The sequence below is a fragment of the Mustela lutreola genome, chromosome 7, assembly GCF_030435805.1.
Source record: "Mustela lutreola isolate mMusLut2 chromosome 7, mMusLut2.pri, whole genome shotgun sequence".
NCBI lineage: Eukaryota > Metazoa > Chordata > Mammalia > Carnivora > Mustelidae > Mustela > Mustela lutreola.
The window spans coordinates 104,485,978-104,512,283 of NC_081296.1; the positions used below are offsets into that span (position 1 = coordinate 104,485,978).

The 26,306-nt window shown below is 39.9% G+C and overlaps 1 protein-coding gene and 1 pseudogene across 2 annotated transcripts in view; one reads left to right on the forward strand and one right to left on the reverse strand.

Moving 5' to 3' along the window:
- The window catches only part of POLE2 (DNA polymerase epsilon 2, accessory subunit), a 28,276-nt gene extending 2,823 nt beyond the window's left edge, over positions 1 to 25,453 (reverse strand). Inside the window, exons 1-17 of one of the 2 annotated variants that reach the window (XM_059182021.1) lie at positions 25,360 to 25,453; positions 22,143 to 22,243; positions 20,531 to 20,606; positions 17,443 to 17,520; positions 17,207 to 17,300; positions 12,858 to 12,932; positions 10,708 to 10,791; positions 10,081 to 10,137; positions 9,164 to 9,212; positions 8,462 to 8,534; positions 7,541 to 7,713; positions 6,269 to 6,358; positions 6,044 to 6,098; positions 5,200 to 5,256; positions 5,038 to 5,115; positions 3,131 to 3,239; positions 1,664 to 1,840 (exon numbers count right to left, since the gene is read on the reverse strand). In XM_059182021.1, the coding sequence (XP_059038004.1) occupies positions 1,664 to 1,840; positions 3,131 to 3,239; positions 5,038 to 5,115; positions 5,200 to 5,256; positions 6,044 to 6,098; positions 6,269 to 6,358; positions 7,541 to 7,713; positions 8,462 to 8,534; positions 9,164 to 9,212; positions 10,081 to 10,137; positions 10,708 to 10,791; positions 12,858 to 12,932; positions 17,207 to 17,300; positions 17,443 to 17,520; positions 20,531 to 20,606; positions 22,143 to 22,243; positions 25,360 to 25,427 (1,494 nt within the window). In that variant the 5' untranslated portion in view covers positions 25,428 to 25,453. Of the gene's footprint in view, positions 1 to 1,663; positions 1,841 to 3,130; positions 3,240 to 5,037; positions 5,116 to 5,199; positions 5,260 to 6,043; positions 6,099 to 6,268; positions 6,359 to 7,540; positions 7,714 to 8,461; positions 8,535 to 9,163; positions 9,213 to 10,080; positions 10,138 to 10,707; positions 10,792 to 12,857; positions 12,933 to 17,206; positions 17,301 to 17,442; positions 17,521 to 20,530; positions 20,607 to 22,142; positions 22,244 to 25,359 lie in introns of both variants that reach the window. The other variant, XM_059182020.1, reaches the window with a different exon arrangement.
- LOC131837420 (U6 spliceosomal RNA) lies at positions 20,016 to 20,111 on the forward strand (annotated as a pseudogene).
- Positions 25,454 to 26,306: the final 853 nt, after the last annotated feature.

The following is a 26,306-nucleotide window of genomic DNA, read 5'->3' on the forward strand; positions in this document are numbered from 1 at the left end:
GTAAGAAATACTCAGTGTAAGAGACAGTACCATGTGATGCTATATCTGCACATAAGACACTTGAACATCACATTCAGGAAAGCTTTCCTGCCCCTCTCTGCAGTGAAAATCGGCACTGATGGTGCCCTGATGTGCCCCCAAAGCAACTGAGCAGTAATACAACTGTGTCTACTAAACTCTAGGGCAGAGATGGTCTGTTCATTTCAGGCTCTGTGTCCCTGGCACTAGCTCAATGTCTGGCCCATCGCAGGCATTCCTTAGGGTGAGTAAGTATCAAGAAGGGATGAAGCAGGGTGCCTGGGAGGTTGTTAGTTGGGCATCTGACTCAATATTGGCTCAGGAAGTGATCTCCTGGGTGGTGGGATTGGGCTGGGGATTGGGCCCCACACTGGGCTCCGCGCTCGGCGGGGAGCTGCTTGAAGATTCTCTCCCTCTGTCCCTCCCCCTACTCGTGCTCTCTTACCCTCCCTCTAAAATAAATAAATCTTTAAAAAAAAAGAAGAAGAAGAAGGGATGAAGCAATGTGAAAAGTTTTGGGTTTGCTCAAAAGGTATGAAGTAAAAAAGGATATAATGTTGGTGTAAGAGATGGTTGTTTACTGGCTGACAGGAAGACGAAGTGGAAAAATTCAGAAATAAGGTGTTATCAAATAAAGCATTAACTATGAGAACAGCCAAAGAGTTAAATTTAAATAAAGAAATAGCCTCATTGTGAAAGAATATTGGAAAGTGAATAAAGATTCTAAAAAAACTTTCACAAGTTTTAAACCATGAAACCAAATACATTGTGCTCATCCTTAGAGCAGTTCTCAACCACAGATAATGTCATCCCTAGGGGACATTTGGCAAATATCCTAAGAGGTTTTTGTCTGTTGCAACTGGGGGCTGCCCTTGGCATGAAGGGATGAGAGGCTAGATGCTGCACAGTGCCCTATGATGCAAGCGACAGTGGCCCACAGTAAAAAAATGATTTGGTTCAAAATGTCAATAGTTCCATGGTTGAGAAACCCTCTCTTAGAGGGAGTTGGACAAAATAAATGAGTGTTTGAGGAAAGTGGTAACCAACAGTAAGTCATGATGTTTCTAGAAATGACCTAGATGAAACAAAAAAAAAGTATTACAGTCACAAGAATCAAGGAAACATACAGATTAAAAATCACTAGTGAAGATATTTTGTTTCACATCAACAATGTTTATGCAGTACTTATTCCCAAAACTTGAAAAGGTAATCATACTTCTGTAGAAATTATATCTCAGTAAGAATTTCCATATTCATCAGGCTTACGCATTTCTGGGACTTGCACAAATTTCCAAAAATCAAAATCATTCACAAAGGACATTAATGTATTTAAAGAGAATGAGACAGAGGCTCTGAAAGCAATTCCCAGAAAGGGATCCCAAGGCAGTTAACTATGAAGGGGAAAATATGCATTTGGATTTATATGCTTTGGTCTACTTTTTTTTTTAAGTCACATTACTTTACAGTCATATGCTTTCCTGAATGCTGAAGAGCTTTCTGTATATACCAAATTAACTCAATGTTTCACTAATAGTACATTTTTAAACAACAATAATCTTACTAAATAACTTAAAAAATAAAGTTTAAAGAAATAACACTCTAATCTTGACAAACTATGACTATATAACATTAACTATGTTCTTACAGGGTTTATGCAGAGGCATTCTGTATTGGTGAGAGTAAAAGGATCATATTTGTCCGCGATGACAAGAAGATCAGGCACAGGGTACACTCTCAAAGCATAGTCATACGCCCAGTACACTGGGCAGACATAAAGAGGTAGAGGAGTCAGGTGACCTTGGGATAAGATAGTCTTTACAAACTAAAAAAGAATGGTATAAAACAAATGTCAGTTCATTTGTAAAAATTAAAATTGCCAACAAATCATTTTAAATTAAATATCATTTACCAAAAGGACTTAGAAAATTTGAGAAACAATTAGGGAGACTTTGAATCACAAAGCTTTAGGAAATACTAATATGAAATGAAACAAGGGGTGCCTAGGGGTGACTCAGTCCATTAAGTGTCTATCCTCGGCTCAGGTCATGATCTCAGGGTCCTGGGATGGAATGCCAGGTCAGACTCCCTGCTCAGTGCAGAGTATGATTCTCTTTCTCCCTCTGCCCCTCCCCACCACTCTTGCTCACTCGCTCTCAAATAAATAAAATCTTGGGGGGAAAATGAAATGGAATTAACTATCCTGTATTTTAGGAAAAATCTGTAAGTTTTCATTTAATACCATATGTCATAAAAGCTACTCCCCTCCAGGACACCTGGGTGGCATTGGTTAAGCCGATGCCTTTGGCTTGGGTCATGATCCCGGGATCCTGGGAGCGAGTCCCGCATTGGGCTCCTTGCTGGGTGGGGAGACTCCTTCTCTCTCTGCCTCTGCCTGCTACTCTGCCTGCTTGTGCTCTCTCTCTCTATCTCTCTCTGACGAATAAATAAATAAATAAATAAATAAAATCTTTTTTAAAAAAAAAACTACTCCCCAGTCATATTGGAGCAACTGTATTTATAGCTGTATAATAAACTCAACTACTAATTATAATTATTGTTCATCTAAAATAATTCCACAGCTTGAGTAATGCCAAGAATAGATAAACAGCCTACATAATCATTAATATTATAAAATAAATACTAAAAATGCTCTGTATGATCTACTTTCACATTTCTCAAAGTGGTACGGGGGGGTACATGAAACCAGGGATTAACAAGTTTATGTCAGGGAACCCTGAAGCTACAAGATAAACACCACACATCCTCCTAATGTGGACGTATCATTTAATGAATGTGAGGAATAGAAACATCTTTTTAAAACAAATATACATATATTTTGAAGGACAATGTAAGATTTATGAGTTTTAAAAGCAAAATAGGAAGCATCAAAGAAATTTCCTGTTCATTTTAGGTTTCCCTCTGCTCATTAGGCAGACTTCAGTAAGAAAGTTGAGAAACACTGACTTAGTAACAAAAATTAACTTACTGACCAAAGTATGTTCGGATTACTTTGAACCATAAATAAACATAAAAGGGCAAATTATTAAGTGACTTAACAAGATTTTATATAATGCAACTCTTAAGATAGTTTAATAAAGAAGACTCAACTTACATGATTAGGAATATCCAAATTGCTGCTCGGGAAACGGACACAGTTTCTGCACATTTTATTCACTAAGTCTTCACGAAAGACAATAATTTCTTGTGTACAATACTGAATTCTAAAATGAAAACAATAGTTGAATTTGACTTCCTCAGGAGAAAATATGATAAACATGAGATAGTTTAAAAGGCAAAATATTTCATGATACAAAGCTATTCTCCCTTCCCATTGTTTACTATAGCAGAAATGCAGCTAAAATATATTAATCCACTCATTCAACAGTAATCTATTGAGCTCTTCGTATGTGTCTGGCACCATTCTAGAGATGAAGGAACAAAACAAAAAGATCCCAGTCCTCAGGCAGTTTATATTCTAACGGGGGCAGGGCAGTCTGAGAAAATAAACAATAAACATAACTATATAAGGATATTGGGAAATAATTAAGTGTATGGGAAAAAGAAAAATAGGCTATTAGGGACCATCTGTGAGGAGAGAAGGGCCACAGGGCTGAGCTATGAAAAGGGATGATCAAAACTGGTAGGCTGGTAACAGAGTCTGATTTGAGCACAGACTTGAAGGAGGTGAGAGAGTCAATCAAGCAGATACGCAGAGGAAGAATGCTGTTCAGGTCGGGGGAGCAGGTACAGCAGAGGCCCCGAGATGGCATGTCTGAGGAACAGAGAGGAGGCTGTAGTGCCTGGAATAAATGAGGAAGAGAGGAAATCGGAGCCGGAACAGGAGGCTAGATCAGGCAGGGCCTGACTACTACTGCGAGGATGTGAGCTGTGACTGAATGGCAGGAGGGGGTCCTATCTTTCAGGATCAGTAAGGATGATGTGATGTGCCCGTGTGTCAAAGGATCACTCTGACACCTTGTTAAGAATAGACTAGAAAAGGAGGGCAGGGGGAAAAGCTCCAGAGCAACTAGTAACAGTAATCCAGGCTAGAGAAGATGGTAGAGGGCCACAGAGGAGGAGGTGGGGAGAAGCAGCCAGGTCCTGCATATACTTTGAAGTCTTCCTTCAAAATTTTCAAGGACTTCCTGAAAAACTACATGTCAGAGAAACCCAAAGTTCTTGGCCTGAGTGACTGGAAGGATAAAGGTGCCACAAACTCTGATAAGGGTACAGAACAGATTGGGAGTTGACATGGCAGTATACAGGTGGGAATGGATAGGTCACCAAAGGAGTGAATGTAGGCAGAAAAGAGAGGAGAACCAAGGACTAGGGTAACAACCTATGATTACAGTGAGCGATACATAGAGTAAATGCATCATCTTTTCACTTTTCCACCGTAACTTTTCTTAAAGGATGTGAAATGAGTATATCAATTTTTAAATCTCCATCTGTTTTTCAGCTTCTAAATTCATTATTAATTAATTAAATCATGTTAAAATATTTTTAAAGTTTTGAGAAACCTGGATGCCGGGGTCGCTCAGTCAGTTAAGCCTCTGCCTTAGGCTCAGGTCATGATCCCTGCGTCCTGGGATCAAGTCCCACATCGGGCTCCTTGCTCAGCTTCTCCCTCTGCCTGCTGTTCCCCCTTCTTGTGCCCCCTCTCTCTCTGACATTAAATAAAATCTTTTTTTCAAAAAATTTTTTTAAGATTTTATTTATTTGACAGAGAAAGATGCAGCGAGAGAGGGAACACAAGCAGAGAATGAAAAGGGGAGAAGCAGGCTCCCTGCTAAGCAGAGAGCCTGATGTGGGGCTCAATCCCAGGACCTGAACTGAAAGCAGATGCTTAATGACTGAGCCACTCAGGCGCCCCAATAAATAAAATCTTTAAAAAAAAAAAAAAAAAAAACCTAAAATGAAGAAAAATTTTCTCTTTATTCATAGTAGTCAAAGTTTAGTGACACAACTTAATTTTGAAATGAAAGGGAAAAAAGTATAACACAAAATGGTAATATTTACCTGCAAGGATTAGTAGTAAAAACTGAAAATGGTACTCTCTGTCTGAATTCATTAGTGATACTTTCAGCAAGTGGTGGTCTATAAAAACAATTTAGGTGGTAAGAATATATCTTTGAATTGTATAATTTTTTTTATTGTTAGAAAAACCTAAACAAAACTTACCTTGGTAAGATGGAACCAAATCCCGGATCCTCTGGACCAGGTACAAACACAAAACGACTACTACAGCAAAATTCAACATATTCATTAAAAAAAAAACACAATTACTGTAACACTATCCAACAGTCTAAAAACAAGTTATTGCCTTTAATTCAATCATGAATTTTTAATATTTTTTAAATTTCATGCATTTTAATAAATGAATTACTAAAAGTCTCCAGACTAACAGTGTCCAACAGACCTTTTGGTAGTGATGGAAATGTCTGTATCTACACTGTCCAATTACTGAGTGCTTGAATTATGGCTAGTGTGAGTGAATTTTAAATTATATTTAACTATAATATAGCTTTAAATTTAAAGAGACACATGTGGCAAGTAACTATCATATTGAAGAGTGTAGCTCTAGATACTTAATGTCACCAAGAAATTCAAAATATAGTTGAAAGTATCACTCTTCCTTTTAATATTTTTCACTATAAATCTCTAGTACAGTATAACATATTATCACAATGTAAGGATAATTTTCTCTCATACCATACTAATTTTCTCAATTTTTTCTTCCATTCATTTCCTTTTTTTTTTTGGACAGAGAGAGAGATTTCAAGTAGGCAGAGAGGCAGGCAGAGAGAAGGGGGGAAGCAAGCTACCTGCTGAGCAGATAGCCCGATGCGGGGCTTGATCCCAGGACCCTGAGATCATGACGCCAGCTGAAAGCAGCGGCTTTAACCCACTGAGCCACCCAGGCACCCCTCTTCCATTCATTTCTTAATAATCATGGATATCAAACAGAATTCATTTTTTATTTAAAAAAAAAAAACTTTAAAAAAATAGCAGTAGAAATCATTACCTTTGGTGGATATTTGGATATTCACATATTATGTCTGCCAAAGTTTTTAAGGAATCTAAAATTTTAAAGGGATATAAAATTTAATTTGAATGCACATAAATATCAAATTGTATTTTATTAGATACAATCCTACATCTTTTGAATGAAATTAAAATATTACAGATTACTTCTTGTCGGTTTAGTTTATATAAATGAAGAAACACTTATTCAGTAGACCCTCAATACCTTTCAAAGCTTGAACTTGATTTTTTCCATATGGTGCAGAGGAAAAATTACCACACAGTATAAAGCAGGTTGGAGGTGCTGGTGAATAACCTAAAAATAAGAGAATAAAATGAGTATCGGTTTCTAAGTCTAGAAATCCGACTAAAAACCCTTTAACTATGAGGGTTTTTTTTTTTTAAGATTATTTATTTATTTATTTGACAGAGAGAGATCACAAGTAGGCAGAGAGGCAGGCAGAGAGAGAGAGAGGAGGAAGCAGGCTCCCCGCTGAGCAGAGAGCCTGATGCGGGGCTCGATCCCAGGACCTGAGATCATGACCCGAGCCGAAGGCAGCAGCCCAACCCACTGAGCCACCCAGGCGCCCCTATGAGAGGTTTTTTAAATTTTGTTTTGTTTTTTATTTTTTTTAAGATTTTATTTATTTATTTGACAGATAGATCACAAGAAGGCAGAGAGGCAGGCAGAGAGAGAGGAAGAAGCAGGCTCTCTACTAAGCAGAGAGCCCGATGCAAGGGCTCAATCCCAGGAACCTGGGATCATATCCTGAGCTGAAAGCAGAGGCTTTAAGCCACTTAGCCAACCAGGCACCCCTAACCATGAATTTTTAATAATAAAAACTTACAAGCTTAATAATAACTTATTTTAATAACTATATTTTTTTTAAGATTTTATTTATTTATTTGACTGACAGAGATCTCAAGCAGGCAGAGAGGCAGGCAAAGAGAGAAGAGGAAGCAGTCTCCCTGCTGAGCAGAGAGCCTGGTGCAGGCTCCATCCCAAGACCCTGGGAACATGACCTGAGCCGAAGGCAGAGTCTTTAACCCACTGAGCCACCCAGGCGCCCCAACAACTAGTATTTTTAAATAATAGTAGCAAAGCTGCCCTTTATTGAGGACTTACTATATGCTAGGCCCTGCAATGGCTTGATTTTCACAACCTCCCTATAAGCTAAGAGAGAGATTAAGTAACCTGCCCAAGGTCTCAGGCTGCAATTTAAATCCACTTCTGTCAGACTCCAAAGCCCAAACTCTTATCCATTCTTATACTATACTTAGGACTAATTCTTATTTTTCATGATTACACACGCACAGGGTAATTTTTCAAATGTAAAAACTTAAGTCTTTAAGGTGGTCTCATTTAAAATAGCTCACTGCTGAATCAACATTTACAAGAAAATAGACTACTCAAAAAGATACGTTTTTTTTTTAACAATTTAGGACATGACCCCCTGTATGTACTGAGTTCAAAAGAGGAGAAAAGAATGGCACCTACCAGAAAACATGGTGTGAAGTTTGCCCAACACTTCTCCTTGGTCTAACCAAACATCAGATATAAACACAAACATGGCATCTTTATTCTCTTCTTCTAGTTGTTTTAGTTTTGCAGAAGTCTTCACAGATGTATTAGAAGGCCCTCCAAAAAAATTCACATTTCCATAGTATGCCCTAAGTAATTATGATACAATATTAGCCTCTAGCCTGTTTTCTGTTGGAGATGTTTTTTGTTTTTTTAAGATTTTATGTTTAAGTAATCTCTACAGATCAAGAGTCACATGCTCCACTGACCAAGGCAGCCAGGTGCCCCTTTTTGGAGATGTTTCTCTAATAATTTTACAATTTTAGCTTCTTTCTATTTCTAATGAGGTTATTTTCCCCCTCGGTGTACATAATACCATGAAAATACACTATTTGTAACACTTGAAAAGCAAACAAGTTTATTTAAATGTCCTAAAATAAATACAAAAACAGTAAGTAAATACTTAATAGGTTATATCTGAGTCTTTTAAAACTGACTAAAGCAAATATTTTAAAATAAATAATTAGCAGGTGGGAAGCCTCCCTGTAGCAAACAAAACAAGGCTTTAGAGTAACATGAAAATTATCTTCCTCTGTTTCCCTATCTCTTATTTCAGATGAACTTCTCGTCAACCCTATAGATAAGAGAGACAGGAAGACTAGAAATCTTTCAAATAAAAAGCCAAGGCATGGAAATGAGACAGCAAGTCATCAGGAATCAACGTGCTAGTTTTCAGTTACATACACAGCCTAGTCTGCTAACTCTCACTGTCTATTACTCTTTGCATCTGACACAAAGCCTGAGCCCTTGTAATAATTGAGATATGATATCCTATCTGACATTCACTACTGTCACAATTCCAAAATTCCCATAGAACTGCAGTCAAACATCTTATACCTAGTAGTACTAGAAGGTTCCGTGGGTGGAAATCCAAAGGCATTGACATGAAACACCTGATCTTCAAACCAACCTGAAAAAAGATAAGTAATAAATCACTTTTATTTGTCCAATTCTTCTTGTTTGAGAGGAAGAAACTGTGGAACACAAAGCAAATGCTAAACTCTTGTCTCACCCTCTGTCAACTAACTATAGAATTTGCCAGTCCCATCAAGCTATATGACAGCTTCAGAGCCCAGGAGAGTCTAGTTCTATATTTAAAAAGTTACAAAACAGAAATAGATTCAGATGTAAAACTTCCCACTTAACTTCATAATAGATGTTGGAGTACAGACAGATAAGGTACAAAGATTAGGAAATGCTTCATTTTATGACCCTATATAAAATCTGGGTTTTTTTTTCCAACTTTATTAAGATGTAATCCACATGTCATTACACTTTACCCTTTAAAGTATATAGTTCAGTGGTTTTTTAGTATATTCACAAGTTGTACAGTCATCACCACTGATTTTGGAATATTTTTATCACCTCAAAAATAAACCCCAGGCCCATTTACCACCCTGAGAGTTATTTAATGTTGTCAAAAGTATGCACTCATAAACAATGTTCTCCCAAATTATACCATGTTCATATATTTTAACTAATGCAGAAATGCTTTTATGGTAGCATAAGGAGGACAGGAAAAAACGTATACTGACTTACCTTCAGCTAAGACAAAGCATGACTCAGTGTACAAGCCACTGTGGAACTGGTACACAACAGTTGAGGAAAATATTTCTGTGATTGAGGTGATGATAAAGTCAATACACAGTCTGGGCCCAAAGGCCTATCTAAATAATAAATTCAAAGTCCTCATACTTGAAACTGAATAGATGACAGCTTAAAAAATTTTAGGTTTAAATGCCCCATGTCTGATTCTAACACGTAGTTTGGTAATACTGACAGTATGGATCATTCTTAGCGCGTTCTAAACTTCCTTGGTGATTTGTTTGGATTCTCCAAATAAGAGTGAATTAAAGATTTTCTTGTCTCTGACTAGGATTAGGTCTTGATTGCTACGTCATCGCCATATGTAAGTTACAGTGGGAACCCAAATAGATTAACTTGAGAATGATACATAAACAATATCCCCAACTCATGTAACAAAGATTTAAAAAAATAAAAATGAAGGGGCTCCTGGATGGCTCAGTTGGTTAAGCATCTGCTTTTGGCTCAGGTCATGATCCCAGGGTCCTGGGATTGAGTTCCACACTGGGCTTCCTGCTCAGGGAGGAGTGTGCTTTTCCCTCTCTCTCTGCCCTTCCTCCTTGCTCATGATCTCTCTCTCTCTCAAATAAATAAAAATCTTTTAAAAATTTTAAGGAGTGCCTGGGTGGCTCAGTGGGTTAAAGCCTCTGCCTTCGGCTCAGGTCATGATCCCAGGGTCCTGGGAACGAGCCCCGCGTCGGGCTCTCTGCTCTGCAGGGAGCCTACTTCCACCCCTTTCTCTCTCTGCCTGCCTCTCTGCCTACTTGTGATTTCTCAAATAAATAAAAATCTAAAAAAAAAAAAAAAATTTTTAAAAACTACCATCAATCTCAATAAAGAAAACCTTAAGTCAAATAAATAATGAAGGATATAGCTTTACTAAGATCCAGTTGTACTGTTCCTGTAGGATCTTCCAGAAAAAATTTTCCCTAAAAAAGTTAAAAGAAGTATGTCCACATTTACATAAAAATGAATACTAGGTCAAAATGAATAAAATACAACATTGACAACAGAACAAAGTAGAGTACAGTGGATTTTTAAAAATGAGCAATTCCTGGTCTAGGCATTTCCATTTGCTTGTCTGGTCGCCTCAGATTCATCACCTGATAGCCTCTCTCAGGTATGCGGAAACCACTGCAAATTCAGAGAGGGCAAGAGGAGCGCTGGCAGGCTGCCCAGCGGGCCTCCTGAGAGAGTCAACAGTGTCTCTCCCTGAGGAACCAGGATGTGGTCTGCAGCCCTGCTTGTTCACAACCTCCATCCTCTCGGCTCAACCAGAGGTCACTGGGGACTACTTTTGAACCACGCCGATATGAGACACTCCTTCCTGATGTCTCCTCAGGAAGCTGAACGTGGAGGCAAAGGCTACTTGCTAACAGAGGAAGGAGCCTTCCACGAGGAGTGTGGCCCTGTACCTCTGCAGGAACGCTATAGTAACTGGCACTTTATTGGTCCCGAGGCTGAAAACAATAGTCGGATGCTTACTAAGTTTAACTCACCTCTTTTAACTGGGTTATCATTCCAAGAACAATCACATCTCCAATTTTGGTTGTACTGCCCAAGAGGGTTTCTACTGTTTTAAGCTTAAAATAAGACAAAATAAATTCTTAAAATTTTTTGAAGAAACCAATCTTTTTATAAATAAGAAAGTTTTGAATGCAAATTTTAGTATTTATACCTACTTAACAGTAGAAAATAAAATAAAACTCAGAAAATAGAATTTATCCTATAAAAAGCTAAAATACCAACTCAGGCACTTAACAATGACTCAAGTCTCATGCCATATTACAGCAGGTTTCCCCTTATCCACAGTTTCACTTTTTGTGATTTCAGTTATCCTCTGTCAACTGTGGCCCAGGAGCAGATGGTCCTTCTGATGAATTGTCAGAAGGTGAGTAGTCCTCTAAAGTTACATCATAATGTTTACAACATTCGCCTCCCTTTATCTCAACATGTAGGCATTTTATCATCTCACATCATCACAAGAAGGGTGAGTACAGTACAATAAGATATTTTGACAGGGACCACATTCACATAATAATTACACTATATTGTTATAATTGTTCTGTTTTGTTAATTATTGTTGTGAATCTCTTCCTATGCCTAATTTATGAGTTAAGCTTTATCACAGATGTATGTATAGGAAAAAAACATGGTATATACAGGTTGTGGTACTATCTGTGGTTTGAGGCATCCACTGGGAGTCTTAGAACATTTTACCTATGGATAGAGAGAAACTACTATATTCTGAATAATGATAAAGTGCACTTACCTTTAAAATGTAGAAAAAAGTTTTATTCATTTAACTAGTACCTCTTGCAAATTAGAAGGCTATTTAAAAAGTTATATTAGTATTTTGAAACGTTGTCACTATTATTTACGTTCTCAATCTATTATATTTTTAACATTAGGTTAAAGGCAGTAACAATTAGGATACTATTTTTTTAAAAATCCTTTCCGAGGCACCTGGGTGTCTCAGTTGGTTAAGCATCTGACTCTCGATTTTGGCTCAGGTCATGATCTGAGTTTTGAGATCCGTGCTGGGCGTGGACGTTTTAAGATTCTCTCTCTCAGTCTTAATCTTGCAGAACAAACTGAGGGTTGCTGGAGGTCGGAGGGTTGGGAGAGGGTGGTGGGGTTAGGGACATTGGGGAGGGTATGTGCTATGGTGAGTGCTATGAAGTGTGTAAACCTGGAGATTCAGAGACCTGTACCCCTGGGGCTAAAAATACATTATATGTTTATACAACATTTTTTTAATTAAAAAAAAAAAAAGATTCTCTCTCTCTCTCCACCTCCCTCTGCCCCTCCCCTCCATGTCCTCTCCCTCCTTAAGCAAGGCAGGGCCGGGGGGAAACTTCCAGATGCCTTTCTTTTTTTTTTTTTTTTTAAGATTTATTTATTTATTTGAGAGAGTGGGAAGGAGAGAGAGACTGAGGGAGGGAGGGGCAGAGGGAGAGGGAGAAAGTCCCAAGCAGACTCCATGCTGAGCTAAGCCCAGAGCCCAACAGGGGGCTGGACCCCACAAACCCTGACAATGACTATGTATGTTGCTGAAATGAAAGGGAACAAAGGGTATAGGAGTTTAAAAGTGGGAGGAGTGCATGTGACAGAAAACATTCTCCCATCACCCCTGTGGCCTGTCTGTGCTATCTCATTTATCTTGTAATTGTTATTTCCTTACTACCTTAAGTAAACTTTTCACTTTAAGGGATAAAGCACGTTTTAGCTAAGTGTGTCGTGGTCACTAGAGGGATGGGCTGGAACAAAGACCAGGATTTTGGAGTCTGAGTGAGGGGAGAAAGGTTAATGTTGATAGTTGATCAGAAAGCCAATATCACATCCAGCAAATAGACCAAGAGGATTAGGGATCTGTGTTAGTGGCCCTGACAGTGGCCAGAGACTGTCTGGGGGCTACCATCGTCTCAGGGTCTGTCCCAAAGAAGGGAGTAGTAGCTTCTATTAGAGATTTGTAGCACCCAATACCCAGGGCATGGACTTTATTAACAGTGAGCATGCACAGGTCAGTTTATTGGTTAAACAGTTACTGGTGATTCATTTTCATTTAAATTTTAATAAATTAGAATTAAGCAATAAATATTTAACTTGTATAGTTATACCCCCTAAACAACTAGGGTAATGTTCTAACCTGGAATTTGCTTCCGGTTTCATCAGGGTAAGAACCTATCACTGGAGGAGTAAATAATTCATGTCTGTGAGTCCTCTATAAAAAAAAGAAAGATTCACATGAATTACTGAATCATACATTTTAAACTAAAATTCATCAAAATAAAAATTTAAAATTCATTAAAGTAATACTCTGACAAAACACTGTCCTTAAACTAATGTTACTACTGCCTATTCTGAAATCTGAAAGCCCACATATTTTTTTTTTAAAGATTTTATTTATTTATTTGACAGAGAGAGATCACAAGTAGGCAGAGAAGCAGGCAGAGAGAGATAGAGAGAGGAGGAAGCAGGCTCCCTGCTGAGCAGAGAGCCCGATGAGGGACTCGATCCCAGGACCCTGAGATCACGACCTGAGCCGAAGGCAGCGGCTTAACCCACTGAGCCACCCAGGCGCCCCAAAGCCCACATATTTTAATATAAAATACTTAGCAATGTAATTTTGAAATTTAAAAAGTATTTATTTATTTATTTATTTATTTATTTTTAAGAAAAAGCTCTATTTGTGCAGCTAGCAGCAGTGCACTCTCAGCTGAGGATATAAGGACAACAAACCAAGTGCCTTCCTGAGGGCACAGGGTTTGTGAGAGAGAAAAGTCAAGGGCCACCATACAACAAAGGACCCCAGGCAGAACGGGGCACTTAATGAGACCATAATGATAAATTAAGACTTTGCTAGTTAGAAACCAAAAGAGGCTGAGACAAGACATTTCAGGAGGAGGAAGGGATGTGTTACAAGAAAGAGTTACAAGAGTAAAAGAATACTTGGAAGTGATGCCAAGTTTAGTAGAGTTGGCTCATGAGGTGTACAAAGCAGTGTCAGACAAGGTAGGAAATGAGTTGGAGCCTCTGTTTGGGGAACCATCCCCCCACCCCACTGTGGTCCATGTAGTTTAGGCAGGGCTGGTGTCCCCTCCCCTTCCTATAAACTGGCCACTAAGCCCTAATCAATCAAAGTACACCACCCCTTAGCCAGTGAATGGTTCAGTGTTGCCAACTGCCTTAAGCTAAGAGCTGCTAAGAAACTGTTGCTAGAACTACTGGAAGAGGGCAGCTCCCTCTCCAAGTGCTGCTGAGGCTATAGCGGCCTCTGTCATCTCACTGGGAGAACTTGTTTGAAAGTAAAATCAATTTTTAAAAATTGCTGGGTGATGGAAAGAAGTAGATACCTCATGACGTGTAAGATCCTGGACCCAGCCATGCTTGAAACTGGTGGACCTCTAGACCTCTCCAAAGGCCAATAAATGCCTCTTTCTGTTTTAGTTGGTTTGAGTTTCTGTAATCTCCAGTAAAAGAGCCCTGACAGTATGGACTTTCTATGCCAAGCGGGAAGTTTTTGTATAGACATTGGAAAACAAAGATATTGAAAGTGGGATAATAATAAAATCAGACTTGCTTTCAGAGAGATAACTGTAATAAATATGTGAATGAACTAAAATTCAACCCTTTCCACGGATAAGAATAAATGAGGCTCAGAAGGGATAAGTCACACACCCAAAATAATATAATAGGCTTTAAAATGTAATTTTTAAGGGGTGCCTCGGTGGCTCAGTCTGTTAAGCGTCTGACTCTTGATTTCAGCTCAGGCCATGATCTCAGGGTCGTGAGATGGAGTGCAGAAAGGAAAAAGAAATGCAGTATCTACTTGAGCATCTTGTCTATGGAAAACACTGTGCCAAATGTGGCAGAGAAAATAAAAAGGAGTGTCTGATAACAGGGGTAAACACCCCAAATGCAAGGCAGGGTTAACTCCAGTAAATGCTGTAGGAGACATACTGACATAGTCACTGGTTTAAAGCAGGAAGAGACTGCATCCAATTGATCACGAAGAGGTTCAGAAAAGAGGAGGAATTTAAGAAGGCCCTTCCAAATTAGGAAGGTTTCAGCAGCACAGAAAAGAGGGAAGAGCAATCCAGAGTGAATAGTATAAGCAAAGTTACAGAAGAAGAAGAAATGAACAATAATTCTGTATTTCCTTCTTTATTCCAGCACAGAGGAACTTTTAGAGGAAAAGTAGAGAGCTGGCCAAAAACATGCAGCCGGAGGATCTCAACCACTAAGTATAATCTGTATTTAATTCAATAGGCAGTAAGCCTCTCTTTTGAAAGATTTCTGTGCAAAATCATGACAATACCAGAGCTTCATGTCAGGAAGACTGATCTGGCAACATCATGTAGGTGATGGAAGCAGGAGAGAATAGGCATCCCTCGTGCTCACCCTCTTCATCCTTTTTTGGGGATTCCTCCCACTGTCCATCCTCTCCTTGAAATCTTCTTCTGCTTCTGCCATCTAACACCATCCTGGCCTGGCTCCCCAGTTCTCTCCTCTTCCCTTCAGCCACTGCCTCCCTATGGCTGCCTCTCTTTCTCAGACGGTCTACTGGTCTACTCCATTTCCTCCTCTCCTCTGCAGATCCCCCTAAATCTCTCTCTCTGCCCAGACCTCTTTCTTCAGCTCTAGGTATGCTTTTCACCTGATATCCCACTGGTAACCTTAACTCAAATGTTTGAAACAGAATCTGAGTCATCTGCATCATCTTCCCCAAACATTCCCTTTTTCTTATTTGTTAACATATTATTCTACTGTCCTACTCTCTTGGACTTACTACCTTAATCATCTGAGTCTTCGCTCTCTCCCTTCTTCTTCACATGCACTCAGTCACCATGAATAATGGCTTCCACTGCTCTGGTGCGGTCCCCTGTCTACAACCCTTGCCACTTCTCCCCACAGCTGTCATTCCTAGCAAGACTAATAAAATGGACTCCCTAAAGTCTTCTCTCACATTCTTTTTTTTTTTTTTTAAGATTTTTATTTATTTATTGGACAGACAGAGATCACAAGTAGGCAGAGAGGCAGGCAGAGAGAGAGGAGGAAGCAGGCTCCCCACTGAGCAGGGAGCCCGATGCGGGACTCGATCCCAGGACCCCGGGATCATGACCTGAGCCGAAGGCAGAGGCTTTAACCCACTGAGCCACCCAGGCACCCTTCTCTCACATTCTTAATGCATCCCAAAATCTGCTGGGAAAGAAGTGCTCACAAAACCCAACTGTGACTGGGTCTCTCTCTGATATTCCAAGGTTCCTTGTACAAAGAAACCAGAGTCCCAGCTGCCAAGAGTGGCATCCAAGGTGCTCCCACAATCTAGCTCCCACTTGCTTTCCAAACCTATCTCTCCCATACTACTCTTCTTCATGAGCCTTCTTCTACACACAGAATGGACCACCTTCTCATCATTTCTGGAAGACTCCACTCTTTCCCTCTGTTGTCTTTCTTCACACTGTTAGCACCACCTTTTCACCCTTTCCACGAGACCAAATAGGCAAGGCCCATGTCAAATGCCATCATTTCCCTGAAAGCTTCTCTGCTGTTCCCAAAAAATACATTCTGCTTGTATCTCTTTTACAGCACATACAAAATTCTACTTTATATTTTGTTCATGCAAAGGTCTTTAAAGTCACAGACTGGGGGCGCCTGGGTGGCTCAGTGGGTTAAGCCGCTGCCTTCGGCTCAGGTCATGATCTCAGGGTCCTGGGATCGAGTCCTGCATCGGGCTCTCTGCTCAGCGGGGAGCCTGCTTCCCTCTCTCTCTCTCTCTGGCTGCCTCTCCGTCTACTTGTGATTTCTCTCTGTCAAATTAATAAATAAAATCTTTAAAAATAAATAAATAAATAAATAAAGTCACAGACTGGAAGCTGCTAGAAGCTAGTATAGTGCTATAGGCAAAGGTTGGGCTCCCGTGTCGGACACACTGGATTCGAATCCTGTCTATACTTACTATACGTGATCTTCAGTCAAATTTTTAAATTTAAGTCTCAGTTCTTCATCTGTAAAATGAGGATAATAGTAGGGCACCTTGGTGGCTCCGTTGGCTAAGCGTCTGCCTTTGGCTTAGGTCATGATCCAGATCAGCCCCACTTCTCCCTCTGCCTCTGCCTCTGCTCATCCACCCCCCACCCCCTTGTGCTCACTTGCTCTCTCTCAAATAAATAATATTTTTTTAAAATAATGGGAAAATGAGGATAATAGCATCTATACATACACTGACATTGCAATGATTATAAGAGGTAAGTATGTCCATAACATGCTAAACACAGCGCTCGGCGCATTAAAAGTGGATAGTAAATGATAGCTGCTATTTTTATCATCACAAAAACAATTGTTTTTATTTCTGTATCCCCCATACATTTTCAAACCTAGAGAGTCCAGTAAGAGTCTATTGGATGACAAGCGCTGGACTACAAAATTCTATCCTTTAATTAACACTGAGTCTTACCTAAGCTTCAACAGACTCATTTTCCCCTCTCAGCTTACCTGATGCAAAATGGTATATCGTTCACGAAACAGCTCTGCTTTATCTCTTGCTGTTCCAAATAAATTTGGGGCAGGGTGGTTGGTCATTAATAGACTAGAAAAAAAGAAATGCTTATTTATAACTATCACAATACACAAAGGTGGGCCAAAAATGAATCATGGACTATATGCCTTCTGAGAAAAATGTACATCTGAACATATGACATTAGCTTAAAATCAACAGATGGTATACTTACGGAAGAAATTTTTTTCTTTCTGAACTGTACACAAAGCGTGGAATATCAAATGCTCCTATGATATTGAAAATATGTTCTCTGAAAAACAGTCCACAAAAACAGACTTGAGTTACTAAAACAGAAGAATCTTAAGTGAGCATAAAAACTTGTATTATAGGGCGCCTGGGTGGCTCAGTGGGTTAAGCCGCTGCCTTCGGCTCAGGTCATGATCTCAGGGTCCTGGGATCAAGTCCCGCATCAGGCTCTCTGCTCAGCAGGGAGCCTGCTTCCTCCTCTCTCTCTGCCTGCCTCTCTGCCTACTTGTGATCTCTCTCTGTCAAATAAATAAATAAATAAAATCTTTAAAAAAAAAACAAAACAAACTTGTATTATAATCTTATGGTATACGAATGTACTTTCCACAGGTCATATACAAAATTTCTTGGAGTCTCATAATACGGGGATAAAATTTTCCTCTCAGAGACAAGAAAGTATTGCCAACACTCTCAAGCAAAAATAATAATAGGGACGCCTGGGTGGCTCAGTTGGTTAAGCAGCTGCCTTCGGCTCAGGTCATGATCCCAGGGTCCTGGGATCGAGTCCCACATCGGGCTCCTTGCTCGGCAGAGAGCCTGCTTCTCCCTCTGCCTCTGCCTGCCTCTCTGTCTGCCTGTGCTCGCTCGCTCTCTCTGTCTCTGACAAATAAATAAAATCTTTAAAAAAAAAAAAATAATAATAATAATAATAATAATAATCAAGTTAACTTCTAATTAAGAATGTCACCTATTGGGGTGCCTGGGTGGCTCAGTGGGTTAAATTATTAAATATTATTTAAAAATACAATTCATTTCCAACAAGTTTTTAATCTAAAATATTATGCAAAATATAATGTAAAATATTAAAATTATTAAATATTACTTAAAAATACAATTCATTTCCAACAAGTTTTTAATCCAAAATATTATGCAAAATATTATGCAAATATTTTGAAAGAATATTTTGAAAAGAACCCTCAAAATACTGGCCATATCCTTGACACAGTGTTAGAGAAAGAAATTCAACAAAATAATTTACTTTCAGACATTGTTAATAAGTAACCATGTTTGAAACAAATTTTTAAAAAATTCACAGCACTATTGCATAAATATTCCAATCTAACAAATCTTCCCTAAAATTTCATCTATTTATCTCCCAGACTGAATATGGTCAAAAATGTTCTTGCTACTCTGGTGGTAACATTTAGTAGAGATAGCAGAGAACCAGTGGACTTGAAGAAAACCTGAATTCCACATACTGTTCCATCATTTTTAGTGGGTCAATCTTGACAGGTTATTTGACTTCTCATGCCACTTCTTCATCTATAAAAATGAAAGCCTCTCTTACACTATAATATAATAATTTCCTGACAATTACAATTGCAAAGACTGTTCACCATTCAGTCCCACTGGACCTCTGCACTGGCTAACTGTGGCATATAAAGAGTTAGAAAGAAACAACGGTTAACTTTAATGTGTACTTATGATTACAATCTTTCCACTTCGATATAGTCATTTTGAATTTCTACTGATGGCTTTAGGGGTATGTCATAGTACCCTAGTATCTTAAATAATGAGTCTGCAAGGTTAAAATTAAAATTCCTCAATTTCTCAGGGCACCTGGGTGGTGGCTCAGTCTAAGCGTCTACCTTCGGCTCAGGTCATGATCTCAGCATCCTGGGACCAAGCCCCATATAGGGCTCCCTGCTCAGTGGGGAGTCTGCTTCTCCCTCTGCCTCTGCCTGCCTCTCCCCCTACTTGTACTCACTCTCTCTCTTTCTGTCAAATTAATAAAATCTTTTAAATAAATAAATAAATATTCCTCAATTTCTCTATTTTCTAAGCAGCTCTAATATGGTAATGACTCCTGTCAATGATCCCCATTGCCCCAAAGAGGGAAAAAAAACTATTAAAGTTAATACTCTCTGTCCATTTTTCCAGTTGTTTTCCTCTCAGTTAAACCCTGTGAATTTGGGAAGAAGTATCCTATTCAAAAGAGGAAAAGAAAGAGGGACATTTGGGGGCACCTGGGTGGCTCAGTTGGTTAAACCAGTGCCTTCCGCTCATGTAGTGGTCCCGGAGTCCCAGGATAAAGTCCTGCATCGGGCTCCCAGCTCCGCCTTCTCCCCTCTCATGCTCTCTCTCTCTCTCAAATAAATAAATAAATAAAAATCTTTTAAAAAAAGGGGGGGGGACATCTGGAAATGAAACCAAAAAAAATTATTCCCACATAAATTCCTAAATTCTCATAGCATGAGTTACTGGAAAGTATCATAAACTACAGTTCTACCCTCTCTGCCACTGACCATGGGACCCAACATAAGCTGCTGAACTTCTTTGAACCTTGCACTTTCCTAAGAGCAAAAGCAAAGTATACTTCTGAAAATTCAATTTATTGGAAGCATACAGAATATAAACTCAGATCCAACGGGTAGTGGCAAAAGTTACTAATGGCATAAACAACACTGTAATCTCAGATCTCCAGGAAAAAAATAGTAAAGATGAGTCACTTAATGAGGTTTATAATGCAAGCTATCTCTTAAAAGAAAAACACTAAGAGTGCTCGCTTCAGCAGCACATATACTAAAATTGCAACGATTAGCATGGCCCCTGTGCAAGGATGATACACAAATTCGTGACACATTCCATATTTTTATCATATGATCTCATTGATACAAGGAATTTGAGAAACAAGACAGAGGATCATAGGGGAAGGGAAGGGAAAATGAAACAAGATGAAACCAGAGAGGGAGACAAGCCGTAAGAGACCCTTAATATCAGGAAACAAACAGGGTTGCTGGAGTGGAGGGGCAAGGAAGGATAGGGGGGCTGGGTTATGGACATTGGGGAGGGTATGTGCTATGGTGAGTGCTGTGAATTAAGACTGATGAATCACAGACCTGTACCCCTGAGACAAATAATACATTATATGTTAATTTTTTAAAAAAGGAAAGAAAGAAGCACTCAGAAATAACCACTGTAGAAAGGCTGATCACTAAATCTTTCCCCAAGAAAATCATTTAAAATAAGCACTTCATATTGCCAGCAGGAGGAAGTTCATTTTATCCACATACATAGTTTCATCTACAGACTGACTGCATTCCTGGACCGCCGCTTCTACCACTGACCGTTCAATCATGTTTGATGACACTGAAAAGAGAATTTCAAAGTTCAATTTTAGAAACAGGCATAAAAATTACTTATTTCCACAGATAGCTCTTTTCTAAAAATAATCTGCAAAGACTAACCCTAAGATTCTCATTTCATAGTTTTTAGGACAAAAAAAAGGTTAGGTCAGAACAATAACAGAAGCCATATCTCAAAAACCTTTATCTTTTTACACTCAAATACACTTGTAATATCCTAATACACAGCCAAATGCCTTATTTTTCTAAAGACTGTCTAATAATATAAATTCAGTTGTATAAACACTTACAGAAGTTTTTATATGTAAGGTTAGTTGCATTAGTAGAACTTTCCAGCACCAATGCTGTGTTTCCACAGGCATGACAGTAACAGATATAACAGCTACCACTTCTTAAGCCCTTACTAAATGTGTGACACTACACTCAGTACTTCACAAGCATTATGCCATTAGATTAGATATCCTTACAGATAGGTTGTTGTTCATATGCTAATATCTTAAAGGGGAAGAAGTACAACTTTGAGAGACTGAATAAATTCCCCAAGAACACAGCTAGAAAGTATAGATGGCCAGCCTGATTCCAGAGTGGACACCCTTGAACGATTTGCTATGTTCTCAGGTAAGACACTATGCGCCATCTTAAAGGAATATATACTACTTTCTCATAAGTAATAATTTTCTAAATTTTCAACTATAAAGCAGTTTTTAAATGCAAAGGTATATTTAATATTCTGCCATTACAACTGAAAATAAGACGTAACAGTAATTTCTCATCTATCATGGAATGTATGTCTTCCTACATAATCGAAGAAACTAGATCAATATAATGCCTGAGAGCAAGCCACACTTGCTTCTGTCCCTCAGTGCTCTAGAAACACTGGATGTTTGTGCCTAGAAGAAGAGCATTCCTTCTTTGTAGGTCCAGGTTTGTGGTAAAAGGTTAAATATTTAATAAAAAGATCCCTTGAGAAAGGCTGAAGCCAGAAGGGAGAATTAGCCCTGCTCACTTACTCTTTTTCCCCCAAAAATTTTTAGGAGTTCCAAACCTAAGTAAGACAAAGTAGTAGGGGGACGTCTGAGGGCTCAGTCAGTTAAGTGTCTGCCTTTGGCTGAAGTCAAGATCCACATCAGGCTGCTTCTCCCTCTGCCTGCCTTCCCCCTTGTTTGTGCTTGCGTTCTTTCTTGCTCTCTCTTTGACAAATAAATAAATAAAATCTTAAAAAAAAAAAAAAAAAAAAAAAAAAGACAAAGTTGTAGCTATGCAGAGAGACAAAAGTGACTGTAAGGATCAGATCAAAAGTGCAGGACAGCTAGCCGAGACAGCTCCATGAGAGGAAAGAACTTTAAGAGTCTCTGGGGAAAGTCCTGAAGTTGCAATGGAACTAGAAGCTACCCCTTGGGAAGAAGTGCTACCATGGGTATGTCTCATAACCCTGTAATATCTTCATATGGAATCCTCAACTTCCACTGAAATCTATAAATGTAATCAAGGATATAGAACTATATTAACAATTTAAGAGCTATCAGAGAATGTCACTTACACGGTTGCTTTTCAACAGCATCGATGATCTTTTCCAGTGCATCTTCAAGCTCTACTTCACTGATAGATTCAAGAGCTTCTGTGAGGTACTTAATGGCTTCCCTGAATGGAAAGAAAAGATATGGCAGGCCACTGGTCACCGAGGCTCAAAGTTTTATGCCCAAAACTGACAAACACTCATCAATGTGTCATTGAAACTAAAATCTATTCACTCTTCACTGCAAGCAGTGCTCACCTCTCCACTCCTTTCTGAACAAATTCTTCCATTTCTCCCCAGCCAACATAACCATTTTTAAAGCCCCAAATCACATCTTTTTTGAGGAAGGTGCAACCTCTCCTCCCTTATGAATTGTTAAAATTCCTATACACCTCAGATCTGACACATCACAATAGCTTTGTACCAGTTATCGCCTTACATTTACGGCAGGACTTTATTTGCTTCAATGTCCTGAACATAACAGACACTTAAGTATATATTTATTGGTTTGCTGATGCATTTACTTAAAGTAAATTATAGTAATTTCATTGTTGTTTTCACTCTTAAAATTAGAAAATTAGACTAGAAAAAAAACTATGATATATGAATATAGTCATAGAAGCAACACTCATTGAAATCACAAGAATCCCTCTGCTCCAAAAGAACCCAGTAAGACCGAACTTTAAAAAAAAAAAAAAAAAAAACCACATGAATCCCTGATTTAAATACCTATAGGGCTCAGAATGAACACTGTCTAAACAATCAACTAATTGCATGCCATTCTGTTTGTAGCATACAACTTCAACTTATCGTTATTGTTACTGTCATCACACTAATTGTTCTTAACTTGGGTTGCTCAGTTATTGTTTCATGTGTGGGTATCACAACTCTCCAATTTATCATGGATGATGCTCCTTGGAAACTAGAATTGTGCCATCCTCTGGCAGAGTGCCAAGCATCCTGAAGGTGGTCCACAGATATTTGGTGAGTCCTGAAAACCACACACATTTTGGGTGAATGGTGGGACAGCTGTTAGGATACAGGATCTGGCCCCTGCCAAATCTCCTTAGGCTCCTCCAGTGGTCTTCTGCCTCAGGGCCTTTATATTGTCATTTCTCCTCGCTCTTTTCTTCACCTACTCAAGTCCTGTTCATCCTTGAACAGTCAGCTCAAACAACTTCTTTAATGAAGTCCTTCTTTAATTCTAGAGTAGTTACAATGTTATACATTACCAGAGCACTTCTTTCTTGGGATCCTTTTCACAACTGAAACTAAATAACTATGAACTACTTAATATCCATGGTAGACAGAATTCTAAAACAACCCCTAATAATCCATGCCTCCTGGTATTCACAACCATGTGCAGCCCTTCACCTTGAGTATGGGCTGGACCTAGTAACTTGCTTCTAACAATAGACTATAGTAGAAGTAATGGAGCATTTTCCTGTACTGTAATTTTAAAAGTAAAACTTTTAAAACAAGATATTACTTCCTTGATTAGGTTACAGAAGACTGTGACTTCTGACTTACTCTTTCTTTTGCTGGCTTTGATGAAGGAATCTGCCATGTTGGAGAGGACCACATGGCAAGGAACTGAAGGTGGCCTCCAACCAACAGCTAACAAGGACTGAGGCCCAAGTCCAAGAGTGCTGGCAGAACTGAATCCTGCCAACCACTGAATGAACTTGGAAGCAAATCCTGCCCAACAGACATTTGAGATGACCCCATCTTGACTGCAGCTTTATGAGAAGCTAAGAGAACCCAGCTAAGGGGCACCTGGGTGGCTCAGAGGGTTAAAGCCTCTGCCTTCGGCTCAGGTCATGATCCCAGGCTCAGGTCCCCATCTCAGGGTCCTGGAATTGAGCACCACATCATGCATCATCGCATCATGCATCATATATATAGGGCCCTCTGCTCAGCAGGGAACCTGCTTCCTTCTCTCTCTCTGCCTGCTTCTCTGCCTACTTGTGATCTCTGTCAAAAAAAAAAAAGAACCCAGCTAAGCCTGCCTGAATTCCTGGCCCACAGAAAAAGTGAGATAATAAAGAGTGTGCTGTTTTCAACCTCTAAATCTCTAAATTTTGGGGTAATCTGTTACACAGCAATAAATAAATAATACGCTATCTGTTCCCCAAGCTCCACAGTGTCTTCCTCTCTTGTACTCCTTGCCTCAGCACAGTGATCTTAGGATGGACCAAACCCTGTAAAGCTATACACGATCTGGCCCAGATCCTGTGTAGACAGGATTTCAGCATATTTCTGACTAAATTAGTTGATGAATGACAGCTGAGTATTAGGTCAAATTCTAAGAGAACGAAACGTTAATTGATCAACTGCTCATATCTGCAAAATGTTAGGGATCAAATGAACAAAATTCATTATTTTCTCCCAGGGCATATCCACTCCTGCCCTTGTTCACCGCTAAACCAAAAGCAAAGTTAAAAGGCTCATAAAACTCATTATTTCAAAAACAAACCAAAAAACTCTCCACACACTGGAAATGCAGTCATAACCTGGGACCAAAAAAGGTATATTCCATCCAGCAGGTATTTAAATATGTATCGAAAAAATACTGTATTCTAAAAAACAAAACAGATTCAGTGAGAAAAATCTTAGAAAAGTGCGTTCTGTAAGTACAGGAAAACATGATTACGGCCAGAAAACCTATCAAATAAGTTCTAAAGGGAATGTTTAAGGGGGAAGAGGAGGATCTAGGAATGTGCTTCAAATTTACCCACTTTTTAACTCACTCTCTAGGAATTCTCGCTCAGGAATAATACCTGACCCAAATTTGAGAAAGGGGAGGGCTCACAATTTTCACAAAATAAGGTATATTTATATACACGCATATGGGCTTTCCCACGTCGCTCAACTGATGATTCACAAGCAACGTGAAGTCGCTCTGTTATTACCCCCATTTTGCTAAGGCATAGACTTGGGGGAGGGGGAGCTGAGAAGTGCCTAAGTCGCAGTGCCAATAAACCGCTGCCGCGACACAGACCGCCGCTTCTCCGGCTCCACGGGCCACATGCTGGAGGAGAGCCACATCCCACCTGGGAGAAACGTTTTCGACTCGGGAAATTTAAGAAGGAATCGCAGCCTTTAGACCCTGCCAGATCAATTTCACTTCTTCAAGTTTTTCAAGGGTCTCTGAGATTGAAGGCCAAGCCGCCTACGGGCGCTCGGCGCGGTCGCCTGGCCCTGGCTCTCCCGTCTCGTAAATTGCCCCGGGAAGACTCACCCCCGGAGCAGCAAGCCGCGCAGCTTGAAGGCAGAGACCGCCCGGCTACGAAGCCGCTCCGGCGCCATGTTCGCGTTTTGGCGCCACGGTATCGGCCCCGCCCCTTCCCAGGTTTGCTCCGCCCCCTTCCCCTCCCTATCCGCGCCCTGGCTCGCCCGGCCCCTGACCCCGCCCAGGCTGGGAACCCTCAAGTTCCGCGGCTGTCCGGGCTCCGCCGCTGAGAGCTCCCAGTCGCGGGTGCCTACCTGGTCGGCTGTAGCCCGCGGTCTTGTGGGCTAAAGGGGGAAACGACACCGCACTCTTTTTTGGCCCGGAGGCTGGAGAGCGAAAGCGTCCTATCCTGGTGTCTGGTAGGGAATGCGTTTCCCTATCCCAAGCGCGTCCCTGCCCTACCGTCACATTTTCCGGGACTCCCGTCCGGCTCAGACCCGGGGGCCCCTATGTACTCCTGTTCTCGACTTCACACAGGCTCTGGAAATAGTTTGTGTTTCCACAAGGTTTTCCCCGATATTCACTTGAAGCTGCTGCAAATCACCACCATCCCCACCCATCCTGCTTTGTATTTAAGTTGACGGCTTCCTTTGTTCCATGTAAAATCATAAGCGCTAGAAATATATGCACTATAGTGCTGCTCGTAAAACTGAAGGGACGGTGGGCTGTTTTTTCAACACCCTCATTTGACAGGTGAGAAAACAGACGCAAAGATGGTAGATGTTTTCCTCAAGATGAAACATTCGGTAAGTGATGTGGTCTGATTCCAGCGAGTGCACTCACTGTTAATCGGCTGCACTTTAAAAACGCTTGCTCCAATGAGTTGAACAAAACCATCGAGTGCTTTTAAGTGAACACGCAGCCTTGTAAAACGTGAGGACAATTTCTAAGTACTGATTATACAGTGACTTCCAGCGTACAAGATTAACTGTTTTTAAAAGTGTGATAGGGGCGCC